The sequence below is a fragment of the Dipteris shenzhenensis genome, chromosome 7, assembly GCF_047967505.1.
Source record: "Dipteris shenzhenensis isolate YYH24624 ecotype China chromosome 7, Dip_SZ_1.0, whole genome shotgun sequence".
NCBI lineage: Eukaryota > Viridiplantae > Streptophyta > Polypodiopsida > Gleicheniales > Dipteridaceae > Dipteris > Dipteris shenzhenensis.
In genome coordinates, this window is record NC_141602.1 from 42,403,455 (window position 1) to 42,424,759 (window position 21,305).

The 21,305-nt window shown below is 45.0% G+C and overlaps 1 protein-coding gene across 1 annotated transcript in view; it reads left to right on the forward strand.

Moving 5' to 3' along the window:
• The window catches only part of LOC147900370 (vacuolar protein sorting-associated protein, putative (DUF1162)), a 249,522-nt gene that overhangs the window by 84,078 nt on the left and 144,139 nt on the right, over positions 1-21,305 (forward strand). The window contains exons 11-15 of the mRNA XM_087376703.1: positions 12,839-12,994; positions 13,208-13,271; positions 13,476-13,583; positions 13,670-13,879; positions 13,981-14,105. Of these exons, the coding sequence (XP_087232829.1) occupies positions 12,839-12,994; positions 13,208-13,271; positions 13,476-13,583; positions 13,670-13,879; positions 13,981-14,105 (663 nt within the window). The remainder of the gene's footprint in view (positions 1-12,838; positions 12,995-13,207; positions 13,272-13,475; positions 13,584-13,669; positions 13,880-13,980; positions 14,106-21,305) is intronic.

Here is a 21,305-nt window from a genome sequence, read left to right on the forward strand (position 1 = left end):
CTTCATCCTAGGCAATATGGTTTTGTTCCAAGAAGGAATATACATGATAATATCTCCAATACTCTCATCGCAATGGAATATGCAAAATATTCAGCTCAAGATGTTTTGGTCATGCAGGTGGATGTGGCAAAGGCATTCGATACAGTACAGTGGGATTATGTCTCTCAAATCATGTCTAAACTTGGTTTTGGGCCAAAGCTAGTTAATGTCATATATTGGCTTTACTCAGATTCCACTGCTGAATGTTTTATAGGGAATCATTTGTCTGAGTCTTGGACTCTGGAACGATCAGTTCGACAGGGATGCCCTCTTAGTGCTTTGCTCTATGCTATTGCTTCACATCCTTTGCTTCTTTATATGGATCATCTGGTTGATACTGGATAGTTAGTGGGGCTTCAGATTCCTGACTCACGGCCTTTCATTGCACAGGCTTATGCAGATGATTTATTAGAATAGTCCTTTGGAGCTTCGCTTATTGATGGATACCCTTTCTGATTTTGGGTTGGCAGCTGGTCTAAAAATTAATTTTCAGAAATCAAAACTCTTGCCTCTCAAGCATTGCGACTGGCATGCTATCCTTTGGCCCGGCCATATTATTTATCCGGAAAACATAGTAAGACATTTGGGTTATCCAATTGGCTGGAAAATCAGAAATAAGCAACAAATATCTTGGGTATTAAACAAAATTCAAGACAAATTAGAATATTGGAAGATTTCCACTTGGCCATTGCATGTTCGACTTCGAATTGTCCAGTCCATTGTTCTAGCTTATGTCAAGTTTTACCTTCCTTTATTACATTGGTCATCTCGGGATCTCTCTTCTTTTATTTTTTTTTGCGCAAAAAGTAGTGCTAGTTATATTGCTTGAAAACGAGAGTACAAGAAGGCCTAAAGGCCAGCGAGCTGTAATCACAAAACGGATACAGCCCGTGGTAACAAATTAATTACAAGCCTCTCAGGGCATAATCATCTAAGTGTGCACAAACAGCCATGGTGGGGGGGAGTAATGCCACTGAAGACTCTGAGCAGAGTGCTGGAAGAACAGCTCTTGATGGTCCCAGTCACGAAGGAAGCACTGTCGCTTCTCCTTCCCTGCCCGGGTCTCCCCCTGAATCTGATCCCACTGACCCTTGAGCGTGTGAATGATCGTGCTCCAGATGTCCGCTAGGGTCTGGGTAGCAGAGGAAACCTGATCTCCTAGGGTCTGCGCACATTTGGAAGTCCAGATATGCCAGCCTATAATACTCCCTATGATCTTCCAAACTGGGTGCCGAGTCATCGCTCCTGCATCTATCTCTGTCAGATGCCAAGGGAAGCTGTCCATGTATGCCCATGTGGCCTACGTGATGAAGAAAACTGGATCTTGCCGGGAGAACTCATAAGCCAAGTGATGTCCCAGCTCGGTGCTGCACCAGCAAACGGCTCCCCAAGTGACCGGTCCTAGCTCGGGTGCAGCCCTCGCTAAGATCCCCATAACTCCCTTCCACACTGTCTGAGCATGTGAGCAGCTCCAGAGGCAGTGCTTCAGGGACTCCTCCTGAAAACACATCGGGCAGTGCCCCTCCTGCCCCATCTGCCTCAGCCATCTCCCAACTGGTAGCCCCTTGTGGACCACCATCCAAAGAAAATAAGAGATCTTCCTCGGCCGCCAACTTGCCCAAAGAGTCTTCCAAAATGTACGAAGAAAAACTAGAGATATCCCTTGGGCATACCAACTATGTGCCTGGGTGGGTAGCCTGCGCTGGAGAGCCCCAAGAGCACGCCTACCGGTACGCGCACTGTATTCTCTGTGTTCTCTAAAAATCCTGTCCATCATTCTATTGAAGGTGGCAGGTGCATTGGTTAACCCAAATGGCATGTCAAGAAACTCGTATAGAGCAAATGTGGTACGAAATGCTGTTTTGTGGACATCCTCTGGCTGAATTCTGATCTGGTGATAACCACTCTTCAGATCAATGTGGCTGAACATTCTAGACCCCTGTAACCTATCCAAAATATAATCTATCTTGGGTATAGGGAATCTGTTCTTGATGGTAATCTTATTGAGGGCTCTATAGTCAATGCACATCCACCAGGATCCGCCCTTCTTCTGGACCATGAGCACTAGTGAGTAGTAGGGTGAAGAGTGGGGCTGCCAATGCCTATCTTGACAAAAATAGAGCACTAATGTTTTGATTTTAATATTTGGCATCATTTTGGATGTGTGGATATGGATAGGATGAGTGGAACCTCATCAAATTAAGGCCCAATGCTCGGGAGCTCCAAGTGGCTTAGCCAGATGCCTGGGAACCTCATCAAATTAAGGCCCAATGCCCGGGAGCTCCAAGTGTCTTAGCTAGAGGTTGCCTTGTCCTTGCACAAGCCCCTTCTCCAACAGGTTCTTGACGTGGTTCATAATTTCCTCTTGTTGGGCTGCAGTGACCCTGTAAGGAGGTCGGTTAGGAGGGCTGCTACCAGGGATTATATCTATCGTATGGTCTTGTTGGAATATGAAGCCAAAGTGAGTCTAAAATGAGTGTTCTAGGTGTGGTTTTATAGTCTAGTGAGTCCTAGACATGCCACGTGTCATATTGGGAGATATCCCATAGACATTGTGACTTTCTAGAGTCTAGTGGCACACTATATAGTGTTATACTTGTCTTGAGTCATCCACATCAGTCAACATCAAGCTCTTTTGGTATCATGTGAGTACTTGTCCATTGCTTTCATTTTCTTTCCATTTCATTTCCATTATGCTTGTTATCTTTCCTTTCCATTCCTAGTGTTAGCTTGCTTCTCTCCCTACCACTATGATCTTTCATGTGGTATCAGAGCCATGTTCCTAGCCCTGCTCTCTCTTTCCCTTTCCCTTCCAAGAGGTTGAGGTGAGGGAGGCCAATGAAGCTACTCTATCTCATCCTTCTTGGAAGGCTGCCCTCTTCTCTTCTTCCTTGAGATCTCTTCTCCTCCTACCCAAGCCTCATCAACAGGAGCTGACTTGGAGCTGATTTACCTCGCCAGCAACTACCCCTTCTTCAACCCGAAATACCTCGCCAACGGTCTCTTCATTTGCCTCGCCATCAGCTGTCTTGGTAGCTTCGCCTCCAACTGCTCCAGCGCGCTGCAAACAGGCCGTACGGACTGTTTTCGTGCAGTCCGTCTGCCCGCCCGCCCGTGCACCTGTTGCTCCAGCCTCGAAATGCGTGCCCAACAGTAGCTGCTTCTGTCCTCACCATCATCCTCGGGATTGCTGCCAAGCTGCTGCTCCGATGCCCGACATTCTCTTGGAGCTGCTGCTTGCAAGTTGGTGCCCGTATTCTGCCCGTCATTCTCTTGGAGCTGCTGTCCTTCTACTTTTGTCTGCCATGAAGAAGTTCTGTCTGCCATGAAGAAGTTCTAGACTTGCTCCAGCTCATGAAGAACTTATCAAGGTGATCTTTCCATAGTTACACTTGCATTTCTACTCTTTTCCAGCCATGGAGTCTTCCAAATCAACTACCATTTTGTTCGAGAAGTTTAATGGTAAGAATTTCCCTACATGGCAAACAAAGATGCGTCTTGTACTTTTGAAAGATGGAGTGTGGAATGTTGTGCGTGGCAAAGAGAAAAAGCCACAATCAGAGGAAAAGAAAATTGCACACTGGGATAATCTGAATGACAAAGTTCTTTCTCTCATTGGTTTGGGGTTGGGTGATGATGTTATTCATCATTTTGATTTTGACTCCACTGCTCACGACTTATGGGCTAAGTTTGAAGAATTGTTCGGCAACAAAATCATCACTTCAAAGGTATTCCTCAGACAGGAATTCTTCAAGCTGCAAATGAAGCATGAAGACTCTCTTCTTGCTCACTTGAATCATATGGATTCCCTTGTCACTCAGCTTGCTAGTCTGAAGGCCCCTGTAGGGGAAGATGCTATGCTCCTCTCGAGCATTGAGGAAAATTCTAAGTACCGGGAGATCATACCAGCATTGCGTGTGACACAAATGGGTTATCATGATATGGTTGCTATGCTTATTGATCATGACATACGGTATGCAGACACTCCGGACTCCACTGTACTGTACTCCAAGGGCAAAGGCAAAGGCAAATTCAAGCCTTTCAAATGCAATCACTGTGGGAAGCTTGGTCAAGCAACAACACAAGGATCATGTCAACTTGGTTGGGGTTGCAACAAGTGAAGACGAAGAAGAAGATGATGCTTCGACACCGACTCATGCTCTTACTGCCAACATCAGAGATCTCTCTCTCTATTCAGAGGTCTATGTACCTGATGATCGAGACTTTTGTTTCTGATCTATTTTTATTATTCCTATAGCTTGATGTATTTTGGGGTCCTCTACCCTGGGTAGTCCCCCTAAAATGATATGTATTGCGTGTTTGGTTTTCATTGAGTCTAAAGGTACTCTGCCTTGGATAGTCCTCCTAAAAAGATGTATTGGTGTTCCTATTTTGGTGTGTGGCTTCCTAACATGTCCTGTTATGAAGCCAAGGGGGGATGTACTGTGGGAGCCATATGTATTGGCTTTGATAGATCTCGTTATCAGCCTTGGCCGAGTTCCAGGATGTTGGTGTATTCCTAGACCTATTAGCTGGTCATGTAGCCATGCTATAACGTGAGCCTCTGAGCATGTTGAGTCTCAAGCCGTGAGAGTGCTTGGATCAACCTTTGAACATGCTCAGACTTTAGCCTCTGAGTTACATAGGGTGCACAGTTTGATGACCGTCATTGTCATGTTCTGTTCTTGGTTCCATTCCAGTAGTCTCTTACCTTGCCTTCATGGGGGGGTGTTGGAATATGAAGCCAAAGTGAGTCTAAAATGAGTGTTCTAGGTGGTCTAGGTGTGGTTTTATAGTCTAGTGAGTCCTAGATATGCCACGTATCATATTGGGAGATATCCCATAGACATTGTGACTTTCTAGAGTCTAGTGGCACACTATATAGTGTTGTACTTGTCTTGAGTCATTCCACATCAGTCAACATCAAGCTCTTTTGGTATTATTCCATTGCTTTCATTTTCTTTCCATTTCATTTCCATTATGCTTGTTATCTTTCCTTTCCATTATGCAACAATTGATGGCTAAAATTGATGGCTGCATATCCCTGTGAGCCACCCAACACTACCAAGGCTCACCTCTATGGGAAGATGGTGAATATCCCGGCAATGGAACCACTGACACCAGCTTGCAATAAACAAAAGGGCAGTGATCTTCTTCTACTCAGTCATAAAATTCATTAATAGCCACAATGCAAGCTTCAGTCACTTCATCCACTTAGCACAACTTAGAAACAAAGATCAATAACAACAGAGGTGAGGCTAGTATGCCCTTGCTCAATGAAAATAATACACAGTGCACCTATTGGCCCCAAATGCCTTGGCGCCCCTTACGGTATTTATTTAATGCTTTTTAATGGAAATGCTTTACAACAGGGGTTCACCCCTGCATTGTTCCTCTCTGCAAATCCTCTGCCTGTCTTCAATGCATCTAATCCAAGTGCACCACTAGAATTCCATCTTGCAATGCATACTCAGGCATTCACTTCTGATCTGACCCAATTAAGAGGCATTCAGGCATCCATACCATTGGCAAAGTGAGCTCAAGGCAGCCTCAAGGCTATCACATGCATTTACCCTATCCTTAGGCCTACCATAGGAACACCCTTGCCTCTGGGTGCTTGCTAGAACCTGAAGGAGTCCTGAAAGGACTGCAAACAACACGCATGCATTGCAAAAAGCTGCAAAGCAAGAAAGAACAAGAAAAAACAGATCCTGGAACCAATTCCCACTGTCTGTGGCAGAGGGACGAGCTCCTTCCTCCCACCTATCCTTTGTCTAGGCTCCCCATAGGATGCAGGTGACTTCCAGTAATCAGGATAAGAGAAAGAAAGAAAGAAAGAAAGAAAGTTTATTAAAGTCTACGGAAGACCGATGGGTCTATGAGATTGTGAAAAAGCTGGTACAAACGAGCTGTTGTGGTGGAGCTACTAAACGAGCATCCACACCAATGCAAATGCAAAATATGCAGAATGTCAGTACTAAATCCTAAATACAACAACAACATAGTCATGTCATGTCGGTAGTCGACTATCTCATCATCATCATCATCATCATCACCATCAAACTCTCTTCATAGATTTTATAGAGCCTCTGTTGCTTGGGTGTGTTTGTCCATCTACTGGTCTCTATGGGAGTTGAATTTAAATAGTGTTTCTTGTACATGGAGATATTGTCCTTGAGAAACTGTTTCTCATTGTATGTTAAAATGGGTTGATCTCTTTCTTGCAAAAATCCCTTTTCCCCTTGCATCCTCTCCACAAAGTGTCGACCAATTTCTATTGCACAAAGTCCCTTTGTAGCCCCTTTCTTCTCATGTAAATCTTGGCTTGAGATATCCCACTTTTCCAACGAGTTATGTGCCTCTTTGAACCATCCTTTCTCTCTTGTGGATTCCATCACTTTGTAAGGGAGGAGAAAGATGAGGCTGCAAAGGTCAAAGGAGAGCCCAAGGGCTTATTGAGGGGAGGCCAGCTACCCATAAACAGCCCATGACTTGGCCACTTTTAAGGGGGTTGGAGCTGGTTGGGCCCCCTTGTTGCAGTGCCGACCTGGGCTAGCTTTCAGTGTACCCTTCAGAGAGTTTTCCTTTCCTTAATTGAAGAGATTGATAGGCAGCTTCTCATATGGAATGATAGCATGCATGATGAGCATGGCAGACCACTTGGTACCTCTCACTACATGTAGTGGTCCAGGTGGGAGAGGGGCTATGCATCTACTATGGGATCTTGGAAAGCTTTCAAAAAGCTACCAGAGGACCGTAAGGCTCAGCTGGTAAGCAATCTCAGAGGGAGTGGAGGTAGAATTCAGCAGATTGATGCAGCTTTCTAGTGGAATGGATGGACACAGATGTTATGCCTATTTCATGTTCCACTTGGATGTGAGCTTTCACAAGACCGGGCATTCCTCTACAGGTTATTGCTTTGCATGGAGCATATGAGGATGCCCTGGTTTTTTATGTCCTTGTGGGAGATAGGCTCTCTAGATCCATGGATGATGTTTTATTATAGGTTGCATTCAGCCAGTCAGGATTGTTGGTCTTGTGGAGCACGGTTTAGACTCTGAGTGGTAGATAGACCCTCACTTGCGTCTTATTACCATGGGTACTTGGAGATTGTGGCTTTATGGGGGTGTTCTGGTTGTAGATCGCTGAAGGCACTGAGAGAAGAGCCTTCCCTTCTTTCATGACATTGTTAGCAATGCCAGGAGATTTCAGCTGAGTTGTAGAGGTTGGAAGCCCTCCAGAGCTCCTCATTGGGAGGGTTTGAGATTTATGCTGATCTGTAGAAGAACTTTTGGAAGAGATTGTGGAAATCCCTCAGGAATAGAAAAATCATCTTGAGCCGTCATGCGCCAGGAGTAGTTCGCATTTGATGGGTCACCTGTTGAGGTAGTTTCATCATACACTTATCTTAGGGTCGTCTTTTCCGGACCCATCTTCACTATGAGACCTGCGATGCAAGCACGCTTGAGCAGAGGATATGCTTCATTGGCTAGACTAGTGAGGTAGTGCTTTCGCTCTTACTTTCAGGATCCATGGACCAAAGGGTTGCTTTTTGACTACTTGGTCCGCCCAGCGGGGATGTATGGCAGTCCATGCTGGGGGCTAGACTTGTTGGATATAGAGTGGGCCAAGGTGGAGAAGCTAGAGGTTCTCATGTTATCACGGATGATCCGTGGTAAGCCATCCGTTCCTTACCAGATCATTCGGGCGGAGTTTGGGTCACCCCCATTACAGCTAGATGCTGCATTTCAGGTCATCACGTATCTGTACTGAGCCATGGAGTATGGGGATTACACCTCTGGGCGTAGCAGGCTACCTTGGCTAGCACTGTCCTCTTCTATGGCACTTGCAGCAGGAGGAGACCAGAGGTGTTGGTATGCACGCACAGAGAGATGGTTCGAGGGACTGGGGGGGCTCCACATGGACAGACTACCCCCATTCCAGTACATCATGGATGCTTCGTTTTCTCCCCTCCTATCACACGACGTCAACTAGGTTATCTGTGAGGATCTATTACAGCTACACACATTCCAGACCTGGCTGTGGGCCTGAGTGATCTTCGAGTGAAGCTGGGCTTCTACAGAGATCACTTCTTACGTATCACAGCGGAGGGTTTCATTGACCCACCAGGGTACACTCAGATTTATTTACCCCCCTCACTGAGGATCTCTTTTGGGCAGTTCCGGGTCTCTTCACATAGACTTCGTATCGAGAGCGGCAGAGCAGAGACACTACCCAGGGAGAGGCGCATATGCACTTTGTGTGACATGCAGGAGGTTGAGACAGAGGAGCACTTCATCTGTCCCTCTCAGAGTTCTATCACGGAGTTTTTCTAGCCAGATCACATGTAGACCCACGGGACGAGGCCTTGACTTGACCGTGACCCGGAGCCTGTGACCCAACAGCTCAGACAGAGGGTTGACACATATATTACACTTGGGGACATCCCCTCCATGTTTAGAGTCGGGTCTCGCCCGACGGGGGTCACAATAGTCCTAGTTAGACGCAGAGCTATGACTAAGAGACATGCGAGGGCTGCACCTTTGAGTGGGCGACAGCACATTATCGTCCTTTTCATGCCCCAATTGCGACATCCACCCTGATGTCTTGGTGGTGACCATGATAATGATGATGATGAGATAGTTGACTACCGACATGACATGACTATGTTGTTGTTGTATTTAGGATTTAGTACTGACATTCTGCATATTTTGCATTTGCATTGGTATGGATGCTCGTTTAGTAGCTCCACCACGACAGCTCGTTTGCACTAGGTTTTTCACAGTCTCATAGACCCATTGGTCTTCCGAAAACTTTAATAACTTTTTTTCTTTCTTTATTTCTTTCTTTTGTTTTGGCTTTCTATTCAACTTGTCCTCGTTGCCTTTCTGCTGTGGAATCAATTCAGCATTGCTTATGGGATCGCAGACCGGCGAGGATTATTTGGAGGGGGATAGGCATGATTTTCAGTACATTTGTCCATTCCCCCTTCTTCATGATTTGGGGCTAAGTTACTTGGCTCTCTCTTTCGGGGCCTCAGGTTGTTTATGAGAGACATGACTCTTCTTGGGCCTTATCAATTCGACGCCACTTAGCTGAGCCATGCTCTCTGGATGTTCTTGCCTCACGTTTTAGAGCTGTGCATGCCTCTGTGGATTCTTCTTGGGAGATACTGGTGAGTATTGTAGCGTGGCATATTTGGTGAGCCAGATGCATAGAGGCATTGGATGGATCCTAGGTTCACCCTTCTCACACTTTGGCTAGTATATGGACAAACACTATACATACACTGATGACCATCTGGGCGAGCATGCAGGGGTCCCCTCCCGTAGCTTCTGCTAGGAGGGCTATGTTTTGTAGAGAATGGAGGATTTCTCTCTGAGTCTATTGCAGGGTTGAGATGGCACTTTCAGCCTCAACCTTGGTTATTTTCCACCTCTTTCTGAGGAGTGTTTTTTCTCATGCATTGCATTATGCATTTTCGCTTTGAGCTTGCTCTTGCGGGTTTTGTTCATACTTAATGAAAGTCAATTTTTTGCCCAAAAGAAATTGCAGTTTGTGAAAATAGATCTCATCTTTCCAATCTTATTCGTACATGTAGGCTGTTTTAAAACCCAATTTTCTTTCCTGGCTCTTGGATCTCAGAGGCTTTGGTTGTATGGAGATTCCCCTATTAGATCCTTGCAGTGGGATCCAGCGGAATGGGAGTGGATAGATGCAGGGCACCGAGAGAAGAGCATCCCCTTCTTTTGTTACACGGTCAAAAATGCCAGGAGATTTCAGCTCAGTTGTAGAGGTTGGAGGCCCTCTAGAGCTCCTCATTTGGATACTTATCAGATTTGTGCAAAGATGCAGAAAAACTTTTGGAGGAGACTTTGTTGAACTCTCTACCCTTGGGGCTTTTTTCATACTTAATAGAAGTCTTTTTCATGAAAACAAAACTCAATATTCAGCCAGATATAGCCTTAGGTGCAGCTATGATAGGACACGTATGGGATGGATATTACAAAGCATGAGAAATGACATGAGATTCGATGGAAAGAAGAGGTGGTGAGTCGGGGTGTTGCAGCAGGAGCACAAGAAGAAGGAGAGAAACAGTGCAATTGAATTGCGGTGGGACAGTTGGATGGAGATGATTGAACTTCAAGGGGGGACTCACGACTCATGAGTGATATTACTAGATGCTGCAGGGGCAACCGGGGAGGGTGGTCATGATGGGGGGAGCGTGGGAGGAAAAGGGTGAGCTGGGTAGATGTGAAAGAAGACGAAGCAAGCAAGCATTGGTTACAAAACAAGACAAAGCAAGCAAGCAATCATTGGTTACATAAAAAGTGTGTGAATCGTTTATGGGGTATGGTTTGACTTATGGTTGAGACTGGAGCTAGCATTGATAAGGTTGAGATCCCATGAATAGTGCTGATCCAAGAAAGGCTAGGAAAAGCAAGCTAGGTTTTAAGGAAAAGCAGGGGTCTGTGGGAAACTGAGCCACTTTTGGTATGGTTTCTATAGCTAGATGCCAAACATAGCTGGAACCAGGTTCATATGTACAAAACAGGGGCTCAGTATACAGGGCATTGAGGAGAAGACTGGTTGTTGCAAGGATGTAGACCTGTTGGCCTGGGAGGAATAGCCTGGTGGAAGGCCTGACCATCAACAATTGACTAGCTTCCATCTTGGTCTAGACCTCAGTTCACGGCTGGGAGGTGAGCTCGCTAGCTTCACCCATAAGGGTCAGGCTCCCTTGTATTCACTTGTGCTTCTTTGTGGTTTGATTAGCTAGAGGAAGCTGGGATCTAGCACATATGTTTAATTGTCGTGTTGGCGGCCTTTAGATGCTGCATTTTCACGTTGTGCATCTTGTAGCCAGTAATTGGTATTAATAGCAGAACAATTCATGTGTGTCTGCATTATGATTCTATTTGTGCTAGTGAATGGAAGTCTAACAGGCCTCTATTGCTTTCTTTCACGTTTAGTTCCCGTTTTGTGAAGTTAATTGTCATCACATACTCACCTGTGTCTCTGTCACTTCAGAACTTGGATATCGTCTTCATGTGCTTTTATTCTTGACCTCCTTTCACATAGTAGGATAGACCCTCAACTGTCAGTTGATGATCAGCCCGTGTCCCATGTGCACAGCCAAGTAAGCTCCTTGATGACGCTTGAGGCTGACAAAATTCGTGGGCCAGTCCCTACACATTCCAAGCTGATGAAGTGGTATAGGCATCTGTGCAGGCCTTGCATTTATGCCCAGTGCAGAAATAATGCACTGAAGGGGAAGGTGGTGCTTTCGGTCACACACAGGCAAAGTAACTAGCAGTCATTTGCACAGGTCTTTCCAAATTGCCTTTGCTTGCATGTAAGGTCGGGTACGATGCTTAATCCTTTCAGAAGGAATTTTTCCTCTAGCACAAAAGGAGGTATGATAATTCTTGTAACCATCTTCTTCAGGGTCTATGGTGCAAATGAAGAACATGAGAACCAAACAGCTTTTTGTTTTTTAAATTTTAATTTTCTCAAAGAAAAGATTTATATTAAGTATGAAAGAAGCTCCAAGAGCAAATCTCAAGGGAGAAAGACATCATGCAAGGCGATGAGAAACCAAATCCCTAAAAGGGCAAAATCAAGGTCATGCAATAGAGCTAGAAAAAATCCAATGTTGAGGCTGAAAATGCCACCTCAACCCCCCTGCATGCTCACCCAAATGGCTGTCAGGGTGTGTAGTATCTGAGGAATCTTTTATTGGACCTGGTGATGTTTGAAACCAGACGTCCAACCAAATTAAGACGTATAAGACAGTTCCGGTTTCCCTCAGAATTGTTATCGAGGTGATTGTACGAACAATCATTTCTAAAGTGGATATTTCACCTAAAAACAATCTGCAAAAGGTGAGGCACTATGACAACTATACTTTTTGTAACTTGCATTTGTTGGTCAGTGAGACAGAATCAAAGTGCCTTCAAAAGAAAGTGCACTTTGTAGATGCCACGTCTGTGCATCTTTTTCTAATTCCCTCGATGTCAATGTCATGAAGTGTATACACCCTTAAGATTCTGATCGGATTTATAAAAATCATGATACCCTCACGTAACACACGAGCTTGGCAGATCTGTGGTGTTCTATTCGTGTGTCGTGTTGCGTATGGTGACTCAAAGAAAGGGAATGTCTTCCTTGTTGTATGTGCCTTGCTATCAATGAGCTCTTCGGCACTTACTACAATTTGTTTGGACGAGCTTTCTTGTTTTCATCTTTGAGGAAAGACCAACTGTCTTCTGAGTTTCTATTCATGTTTTCCCTGTCATAATTGAAAGACATACAGTAGTATTTTATGATAGTGTCATGGTACAAATCTTGTAACAGGCCTAATGTCAATAAGCACTGCTGAATCTGGTAGGCCCAGTCCATCCACAGTAAAAAATCGATGTCATCTCAGCAATGTTCCCACTGTCACCATCTGGAAGGGACTGAGTTCTCCTGAGAGGATCACCATTGAGGTGAAGCTTCTTGCTGGAGCTTTGATGCCCATTAGTTCGACTGACGTCAGAACAACCCAACATTATCAACTTGCAAATGTAAAGGGTACCCTTGGCAAAATAAAAAAATTATTAGGGGACATCAATAGATAGTTTTGGCTCCACAGGGTTGCAATCTAAATGCATAATTACAGAAGCTTATTAACTTTAAATAATGGGATGTTTTGTGGTTGATGATTAAATAATCTGAGCTTTGAATAGTGTAATTAGATGTCAGGCGTGCATTCTGACGGATGTCATTCTCCTGTTTTTGTTTTCTTTTGTCCTAGGTATGGCCGTTTCAGGCCTGCAGTTGGCCAGCATGGTTACAATAGGAGAGAAAATGGTTGGCAAAAGGTTTGGTGGCACTATATGGTCCAGGCAGTGTTTGTTGATGTGCGCAGGAATTTGCGTCGCACCTCATGGAGCTATCTTGGATGGCGGATGTAAGGCTACATTAGTTGATCAGTCTATGTAGAGCCTCCCTTGCTCCCCCCCCCCCCCTGCAACCCCCCCCAAAAAAGAAAGAAAAAAGAATCGATGTAGGCTTTCCTTATGCATGATCATTCAAGATTGGTTCTGTCTTGCTTGCTTTGATGAGTTCTGCGAAGAGCAAATGGAATACCTAAGTTTGCTGAACATTCAACTGCATTATACAGGGAAATGCGGAGAAAATATGTGACTTTGTATGAATTAAAGCTTGGTTACTTACGCAACGGCAAGGTTGTGGGAATCCAGAATTGATTTTCCTGCCTTTCTTGGTTCTGTATAAGTCATTTTCTCAGGTTGTAATTTCTCAGAAGGCAATCACAAAGGAGAATATCACAATCATGATAAAGATAGAATCCATATTTTGTGTAGGCCCTTGCATTTGGAACTTCCACTGCGTACTAAATTCCTTGCACTATTTAAAATTTGTGTTTGAAGCCAGCTGCCGATCAGAATTTGTGTGAGCTGGAAGAACTGGAGAAAACACTCGACGTTGATGAAATATTATCCTTCAGATCGATAGCAGAAAATCATTTACAGGGTCAGGTAAGGCCATTTTGTAGGATGAGTATGTTTTTTTCATTCCTGTGGATTGGCCAATTTGTAACCTTGGTGTAATGTCCTATAAGCAGGGGGAATCACATTCTATGGCAGAAGATAGTTCGAGTGACAATCTAGACACAATCATCAAAGAGAGTGTACATGAGGTTAAACCGGATGATCAATCTTCTCAAAAGCAGCGCAGCTGGTTGAATTTTTTGTCTCTTGGAATGCTGGGGGCAGCAGGAAGTACTATGGCGAGTGGGCAGTTTGCTGGGGTTCTTCCAGATGATTTAATTGAGGTGAAGATGCGCAATTTGTTCAGCTATGTTCTACACCTATTTTAATTCTTTTGTGAAGGAAGCGTTTATATTCATAAAGTGCTTGGTGCTCCACTAAGCAGGATATCTATGAAGCCACGAAGTATCATCCTATAGGTTCGAAAGACCATGGAGATTTGCCGAATGGATACTGTCGTGTTGCTGTAACTTCATGCATTGGTGGACTTTCAATAACTTTAAGAGGCTTGTAAGCTACAGTTGTTACCGATAATGTTTGGTGAATGTTCTCATATGCCTTTTTCCCTGTTGGTGACTTCTTGAAATCATTTGGAACCTGGGGTATGGTACTTGCAATTGTGATTGTTACATGTACTAACAGACATCATAACTGACTGTTTTGGGGAAATACTGTTTGGTATGTTTGCATATTCTTTAATTCTTCTTCCTGACTTCATCCCATGCTAACTGGAGGTATGGTACGATTGTTGGAAGGATTCACCAACCTAGCTTGCTAGAAGAGCAGCGATACAGAGATATCTACAAGCATGACTGACCATAGCAAGATGCACGGCTGATATGAAAGTAAAAACTAGCAAATAACATAAAAAGAGAGCTAGCGACAAAGATAGAGAAAGAACATGCAGCTATCCAGTCAGATTGCAGAGGAACTCTCATGAGGAAGAGTAATGCAGTGTATTTGACATGATAGGGTAGGATTTGCATTATCTCAAACAACCATATATAGATCCATTTTCTTTGAGATATTTGCATGGCATAAGCCATTTGTCCAAATAGAATCTTCATGACTTCATAGGTGACCTCACTCTTTGTAGCATGCAACGGTTATCTGATCGTGTAATTCACAGCGAGACCTTCTTTAAACCTTTAGCAAGGAATGAGCGTTGTTTACCATAGAGAGAGAAAGGAGATGAGGGTAGAGAGAGAGTAGAGTCAACAACCGATTGGGTCCCTGTACCCACTGAGGGCCCCCTCCCCCAATCAGGGGAGAACTTGCTTTATACTTGGAGAACTGAGAAATGCAAAGAACACTCTTCAAGAGAACACAGAACACGCTCTGAAGAGCTCACTATGCACACGTATAGCAGACCCAAAGACCTGAGAGGCAACGCCGACCAATACCGAGACCTTGATGCTGTCCACACTGACGATGTAGGACGCTTCTGCAAGGCAAGGAAGAGGCTTGTGCTGTCTACCGGAATGCAGGGTTACTGCGTGAGTGAGAGAGTGAAAACTAGAAGTGATAGATCCTATGAGAGAACTGAGAGATGACTGAAATATAGAGCTGAGAGTGAGCTGTGTAAACTGTAAAAGAGAGCTGAGAAAGCTGAGGAAACAGTGTCCAAACCTCTCTCCGTTTGCTGGTCCAAACCTCCGACTGTTGTGCTGCGTGGTCACCTTCAGATCAGGCTGAACTGATGGCCAAGGAACTAAGGCTAGAGCAGGGCCAGATCTGAGGATCTCAGGGGCTGCACAGGAGGCTGAAGTGGAGCTGTAGGAGGACTGAAGGCAGGAGCAAACTGAATGAGAAAACAGGGCAGCCAAGGGGCCCTTTTATAGGGTTGGACTGAGCCAACCCAGTCGGTAAACAGACCGACTCAGTCTGTTTTACAGACTGGCTGGCCTACAACCAGCCTATAAAAAGCCCTCCCTGGTTCATTTGCCAGGGGATTTTTTTTGGTAGCCTTTGCAGGCTGCCTTCCCTGCTTACCTGTCCAGCCTTTGGGGACCCTAAAGGGCCTCCTAACCTAGGCTAAGACCTACACTATAAGCTGGAAACACTTAACCTACTATTCTCCAGTTGGTACTAGTGAACAAGAACTGACTACTGACTTGACCTAAGGCTGAGAGACTGACCTACGTAGCTTGTGCTTGACTGTCCCTAGACAAGGGCTCACAAAGGGGTCACAGCATACGACAAAATCTCCTATCTGGGAACTATAATACACTTGTCGATGTAGCCAGTGTGTCACCTTGCACCCAAGTGCAGGGGTGCATGTGACATTCCCTCCTCCTTAACTTCGCGATAGGTTCATTGCTTCCAAGTAGTCCGCCAATATCTAGGGAAACTCCTAGAAAAAATCTTCGTCCAACCACACTGCTTCATGGGTACCTCGATCACGGAACTTGGTGTAAAACTCCCGCATCCTGCGTCCTGACCCATGCTTGAATTTATGAAGAAGGATCTGTTGTGGCTGCAAAACTTCAGCTTCATCAAGAACTTCAGGGTGTTGCTCGTCGGAAATCTCTGAAAGAGGAGGTCCAAAATATGGCTTCAACCAAGCTACATGGAACACGTTGTGCATAGTCCAACTGTCTGGTAGGCATAACTTCATTGAGACATCGTTGATCTTTTGAATAATAGGGAATGGTCCGAAGCTCCTGAAGGACAGCTTAGGGCATCACTTGCCCACCTGCTTCAATCGTTGCTTGATAATGCGTAAATACACCCATTGACCCTCTTTATTAGCTTGGCGTGTATACGATGCTTGAGCTTTGGCGATGCAGCTTTTCACGGACTCCGTAATCTCTACCATGGATTCGGTGGTTTTGTTGGCTTCAAGAGATGGAGACACCATCCAGGTGAGGAGTGAGGTAAATCGCCGTCCAAACGACGCTTCATAAGGTGTGCAACCAATACTTGAAGAATAGGTATCGTTCAGAATGGCCTGCACAAGCGGAAGAAACTGCTCCCACTTTCCCTGAGCATCATGACAATATGATTTCAAAATATCAAATGCCATACCATTATACTTTTTCATCTCGCCGTTCGATTGCAGATGGAAAGCGCTGGACATCTGCAGCTTAGTACCAAAATTATCAAACAAGGCTCGCTAAAAGTTAGACGTAAACTTGGAGTCCCTGTCGGATGTTATGGTCTTTGGCAACCCTCCAATGGGATACCAATACTTGATAAACAAATGAGCTACATCTTTAGCGCTGGCCATTTGTTTGCAGGGAATGAGCATACAATATTTACTAAAGCGACAAACAATAGTAAGACATTGAGTATTATGCGTACCTGCGGATGCTGGAAGTGGTCCCACGAAATCCATACCTATGTCCTAGAAAGGACCGTTGGGGCAATGGCATAACTAAGCCTGCCGCTTTCTTGTGGGAAGCCTTGACCTTTTGGCATATTTGACAATTTTGCACATAGCCGTATACGTCCTTCCGCATCTTTGGCCAATAGAAATAGCGCTCTAACTTCTCCAAAGTCCTGTTGATACCTATGTGACAACCGGTAAGGGCGTCATGGGCATCATGAAGAAGCAACAGTTGTTTGTCTTTGAGTACACATAACCTTTTCTTATAGAAAAGCCAACCGTCCTCTAATGAGTAATGGCCTAGAGCAAGCGTCGTGGCTAACTAGAACTGCGTGCCAAACTCTGCTGACTCCGCGTATTGTGCCTTCATGCTATCAAGATCAGTGGCTTGCTCAATGGTCTGGATGGAACCTTTCCGACTGAGAGCGTCTGCAACGGGGTTGTTTTTGCCGGAAACGTACTCGATCATTCTCCCAAACTGTTGGAATATCTGACTCCACCGCTGCTGCCGATCACTCCATTGTGTACTAGGCATTGTCTGAAGCCACTTAAGGGCTTGGTGATGTGTCTGTTGGAGATAAGTGCACACTAAGTGTACTATTTCCTAGTCTACATTTGTCTAAGTCTAAGTCTAAGTCTAGTCTTTAGTGTGTGCCATGTGGCACTTCTACAATTATCCCATAAGCACTCTTGCTTTATGTCTTGTACTTTGGCCCATATATTCAATGGGTCACATCATTGTAATCAATCAGTCTAGCTTGTGTCTTGTCTACACTCTTCTCAAGGTATTTCTAGTCTTTCAGTCTTGTCATTTCATTTCTAGTTTCTAGTTCTAGTTCTTGCTTCCATATTCCAACATGGTATCAGAGCATGTAGATCCCCTCTCCTCTCCTCTTACTCTACTGCAGCCATAGCTTCGTCTTCTCCTTTCAGTTTACCTCTCCCTCCGGCATCTCTCTCTTCAGCCTCTCGTGGCACCTCTACCTCTGCACCGCCCTCTTCTACGCTTCTGCTGGCCGCCTCTTCTCCGAGATTTGCCCTCTTTCTGTCCCGCCATTGCGCTCCAGATCTGCGCGAATCTGCTGCGTGTACGCCTGCTCCGCCTGCTCCAAATCTCTACGCCAGATCTGCGCTTTAGATCTGTGCAACTCAGCCACAGATCTGAGCACCAGATCTGCTGTCACGCCAGATCTGCACAGCACTCTGCTGTCACGACAGATCTGCGCAATCTACTGTCACTTCTGCACCCGCTGTCGCTCCTGCTATCTGTACAGATCTGCGTACGTATTTCGTACGACGTCCGTACTCCGTTGGTCGTCAGTCGTCCGTACTCCGCTGACTGTACGACGCCCATACTTCGCATGTCGACCGTACCTCGCTGTCCGTACAGTCCGTACGACTGTACGGAATCCGTACCTGCACAGGCTGACTTCTCCAGCTCCATCTTCACGAAGATCTGCATCCCTTTTTCACCTCTATTTTTGCCCGGGATTAAGGTACTAAGCTTTGCCTCTTTCAGTTTGCTGAACAATCTCTCCTTTTTTTGCTGGTTCCTCCTGCTTCGATGGGCTGTCATATGCTATGGCCCTGACAAAGTGGTGAGAGAACCGGCTTCTGGGATCTCTTCCTCTCATTTATTTCTGCAATATTGTAAGGGAATAGACACTGACCTTGCATCCTAGCAAGAGGTAAGACCTTCCCACATGGCATCTTCCTCGCATTCTCTCATATCTATCGACAAATTCAATGGGTCCAACTTTCATACTTGGCAGATCAAAATCAAGTGCCATCTTATGAAAGAAGGCCTTTGGGACATTGTTCACCGTGATGCTCCCGAAGGTCCATCTGAGCAAGTTGTCGCTGCGAAGAACGACAAAGCCTATGCTATCATATTGCTCGGCCTTGGAGATGATTACATTTATCACATCTCCGACATACAGTCTGCTCCTCAAGCATGGATCACTCTGGATACTCTTTTTGGAGCCCGATCTAAAAACTCTTAGATTGCACTTATGATCTCATTCTTTGATCTACATATGCAGGAAGGAGCTACTATAGCCTCTCATGTCAATTATCTTCGCAGTCTTATGGTTCAGCTTGCATCAGTCAAGTCTCCCATCTCCGAAGATATTGCTATTGCTGTGCTTCTCAAAAGCTTACCTGACTCCTATGCTACTCTTGTCACTACCTTCAAGTATCATAATAATCCTTCTCTTGAGGGTATCATCAATGCTCTCCAAGAGGAAGAAAGAACTCAACAACGAAATGTAACTGACACTGCATTTTTAGCAAAGAAAGGAAGTTCTAAGGTAAGAAAGCCTTGCACCCATTGTGGCAAAACTAATCATGTGGAGAAGGACTGTTTCAAGGCTTATCCATGCACCATTTGTGGCCGTGATAATCACCGGGAGAGGGACTGCTACTCCAAAACCTCTACAGCAGCTCCTGCATCTACCTCAGCCCATGTTGCTGCAACATCTCCATCAGCTGATCCTGTTGTTCCTTCCTCACATGATGAGAAGTGGGCTTTCTGATTACTTCTATGTCTTGTCTACCACCTTGACCACCGATGATGTAGGTCAAGGGGTTCTAGTGTCCTGGTCTTTCTATTTGTCTACAGTCAGTCTTCTGTCTATCTAGTCTTGTCTGTCTGTCTATTTGTCTATCAATCTGATTGTGTTTTAGATCCATCTTGTCCTTACCCTTGTGGACCCATATGAGGATATCACTTGAGGAGGGGTGTCTCAGGATCATTTGTGTGTCATGTTTTCTATCTTGTCTCTCAGTCTATCAGTCTGTCTTCTAGTCTTGTCTTTCTGTCTTACTCCTAGTGTCCACTTAAGGAGGGTGTTGGAGATAAGTGCACACTAAGTGTACTATTTCCTAGTCTACATTTGTCTAAGTCTAAGTCTAAGTCTAGTCTTTAGTGTGTGCCATGTGGCACTTCTACAATTATCCCATAAGCACTCTTGCTTTATGTCTTGTACTTTGGCCCATATATTCAATGGGTCACATCATTGTAATCAATCAGTCTAGCTTGTGTCTTGTCTACACTCTTCTCAAGGTATTTCTAGTCTTTCAGTCTTGTCATTTCATTTCTAGTTCTTGCTTCCATATTCCAACAGTGTCTTCACCGTAAAGTCCGTCCGTATAGGAAATGCTTCTAATGTTTTAATGCCTGGATGACACGGAGGAGCTCTCTATCATACACTGAATAGTTCTTTTCGCCATCGTTAAGATTTCTGCTGTAGTATGCCACGGGCCTATCTTCTTGCTATAAAACTGCCCCTATGGTGACATTGCTAGCGTCCGTGATTACCAGAAATCCAGGAGGTGATCTTCATAACTGGTGCTGTCGTGGCCAACCGTTGCAAGTCGTGGAAGGCCTGCAAAGCTTTGTCTGTGACTTGAACTTTTTGTCTGTGTGTCTTTACCCCCTTGAGTGAATCGGTAAGAGGGGCTGTGTGTGTTGAGAAACCCTCCATGTGCGAGCTGTATGCTTGACTCCTGGGCCGTCGTGGGGACAACCCAACTTGTGATATCTTGGAACTTCTCACGGTCCAATCGAATCCATTGAGCACTAATGATGTAGCCCAAATACTGAATTTCCAGCAATCCGAATTCAGTTTTCTTTGCGTTGAGATATAGCTGGTTATCACGTAATAATTGTAGGGCACATCGCACATCCTTAATATGCTGCGCAGCTGTCGCGGAAAAGATAAGGATATCATCAAGAAAGATGAACAGACACTTTCCAATATACTCTGCAAATACCCGGGACATCATCTTGTTGAATGTTGGTGGTGCATTCTTTAGACCAGAGGGCATGACGATGAACTCGTAATGAGCTCGCTCAGTTCAGAAAGTTGTCTTTGGGATGTCAGCTTCAAAAATCCGGACTTGATGGTAGCCACTCTTGAGGTTAATCTTTGAAAAAAATATTGCACCATTGAGTCTTTCCAAGATATACTCGATGCGAGGCATAGGAAACTTGTTGCTTACTGTAAGCTTGTTGAGTGCTCTGTAGTCGACACATAGTCGTGCGGACTTATCCTTCTTTGCCACAAATAGAATGGGTGCAGCAAAAGGCGAAGACCTTCGTGCAGCAAAAGGCGAAGAAGAAGGTCTAATAAACCTGCACGCAGTAATTGAGACAATTGCTGCTCTAACTCCCCCTCCATAGACTTTGAAAGTCGATAAGGGAACTTACTTGGAGGTGTCGAGTCCGGAAGTAGATCGATGCGATGGTCTTCCAGTCAGTTGGGAGGTAGCTGGGGTGGCAGATCATCTCGGAGCATGATGTCTTTGAACTCTTGGAGTAGATTCACCATTGCTTGCCGCATCGGAGGAGCAGCTTGAACTGCAGTGATCTGTGGCACTGG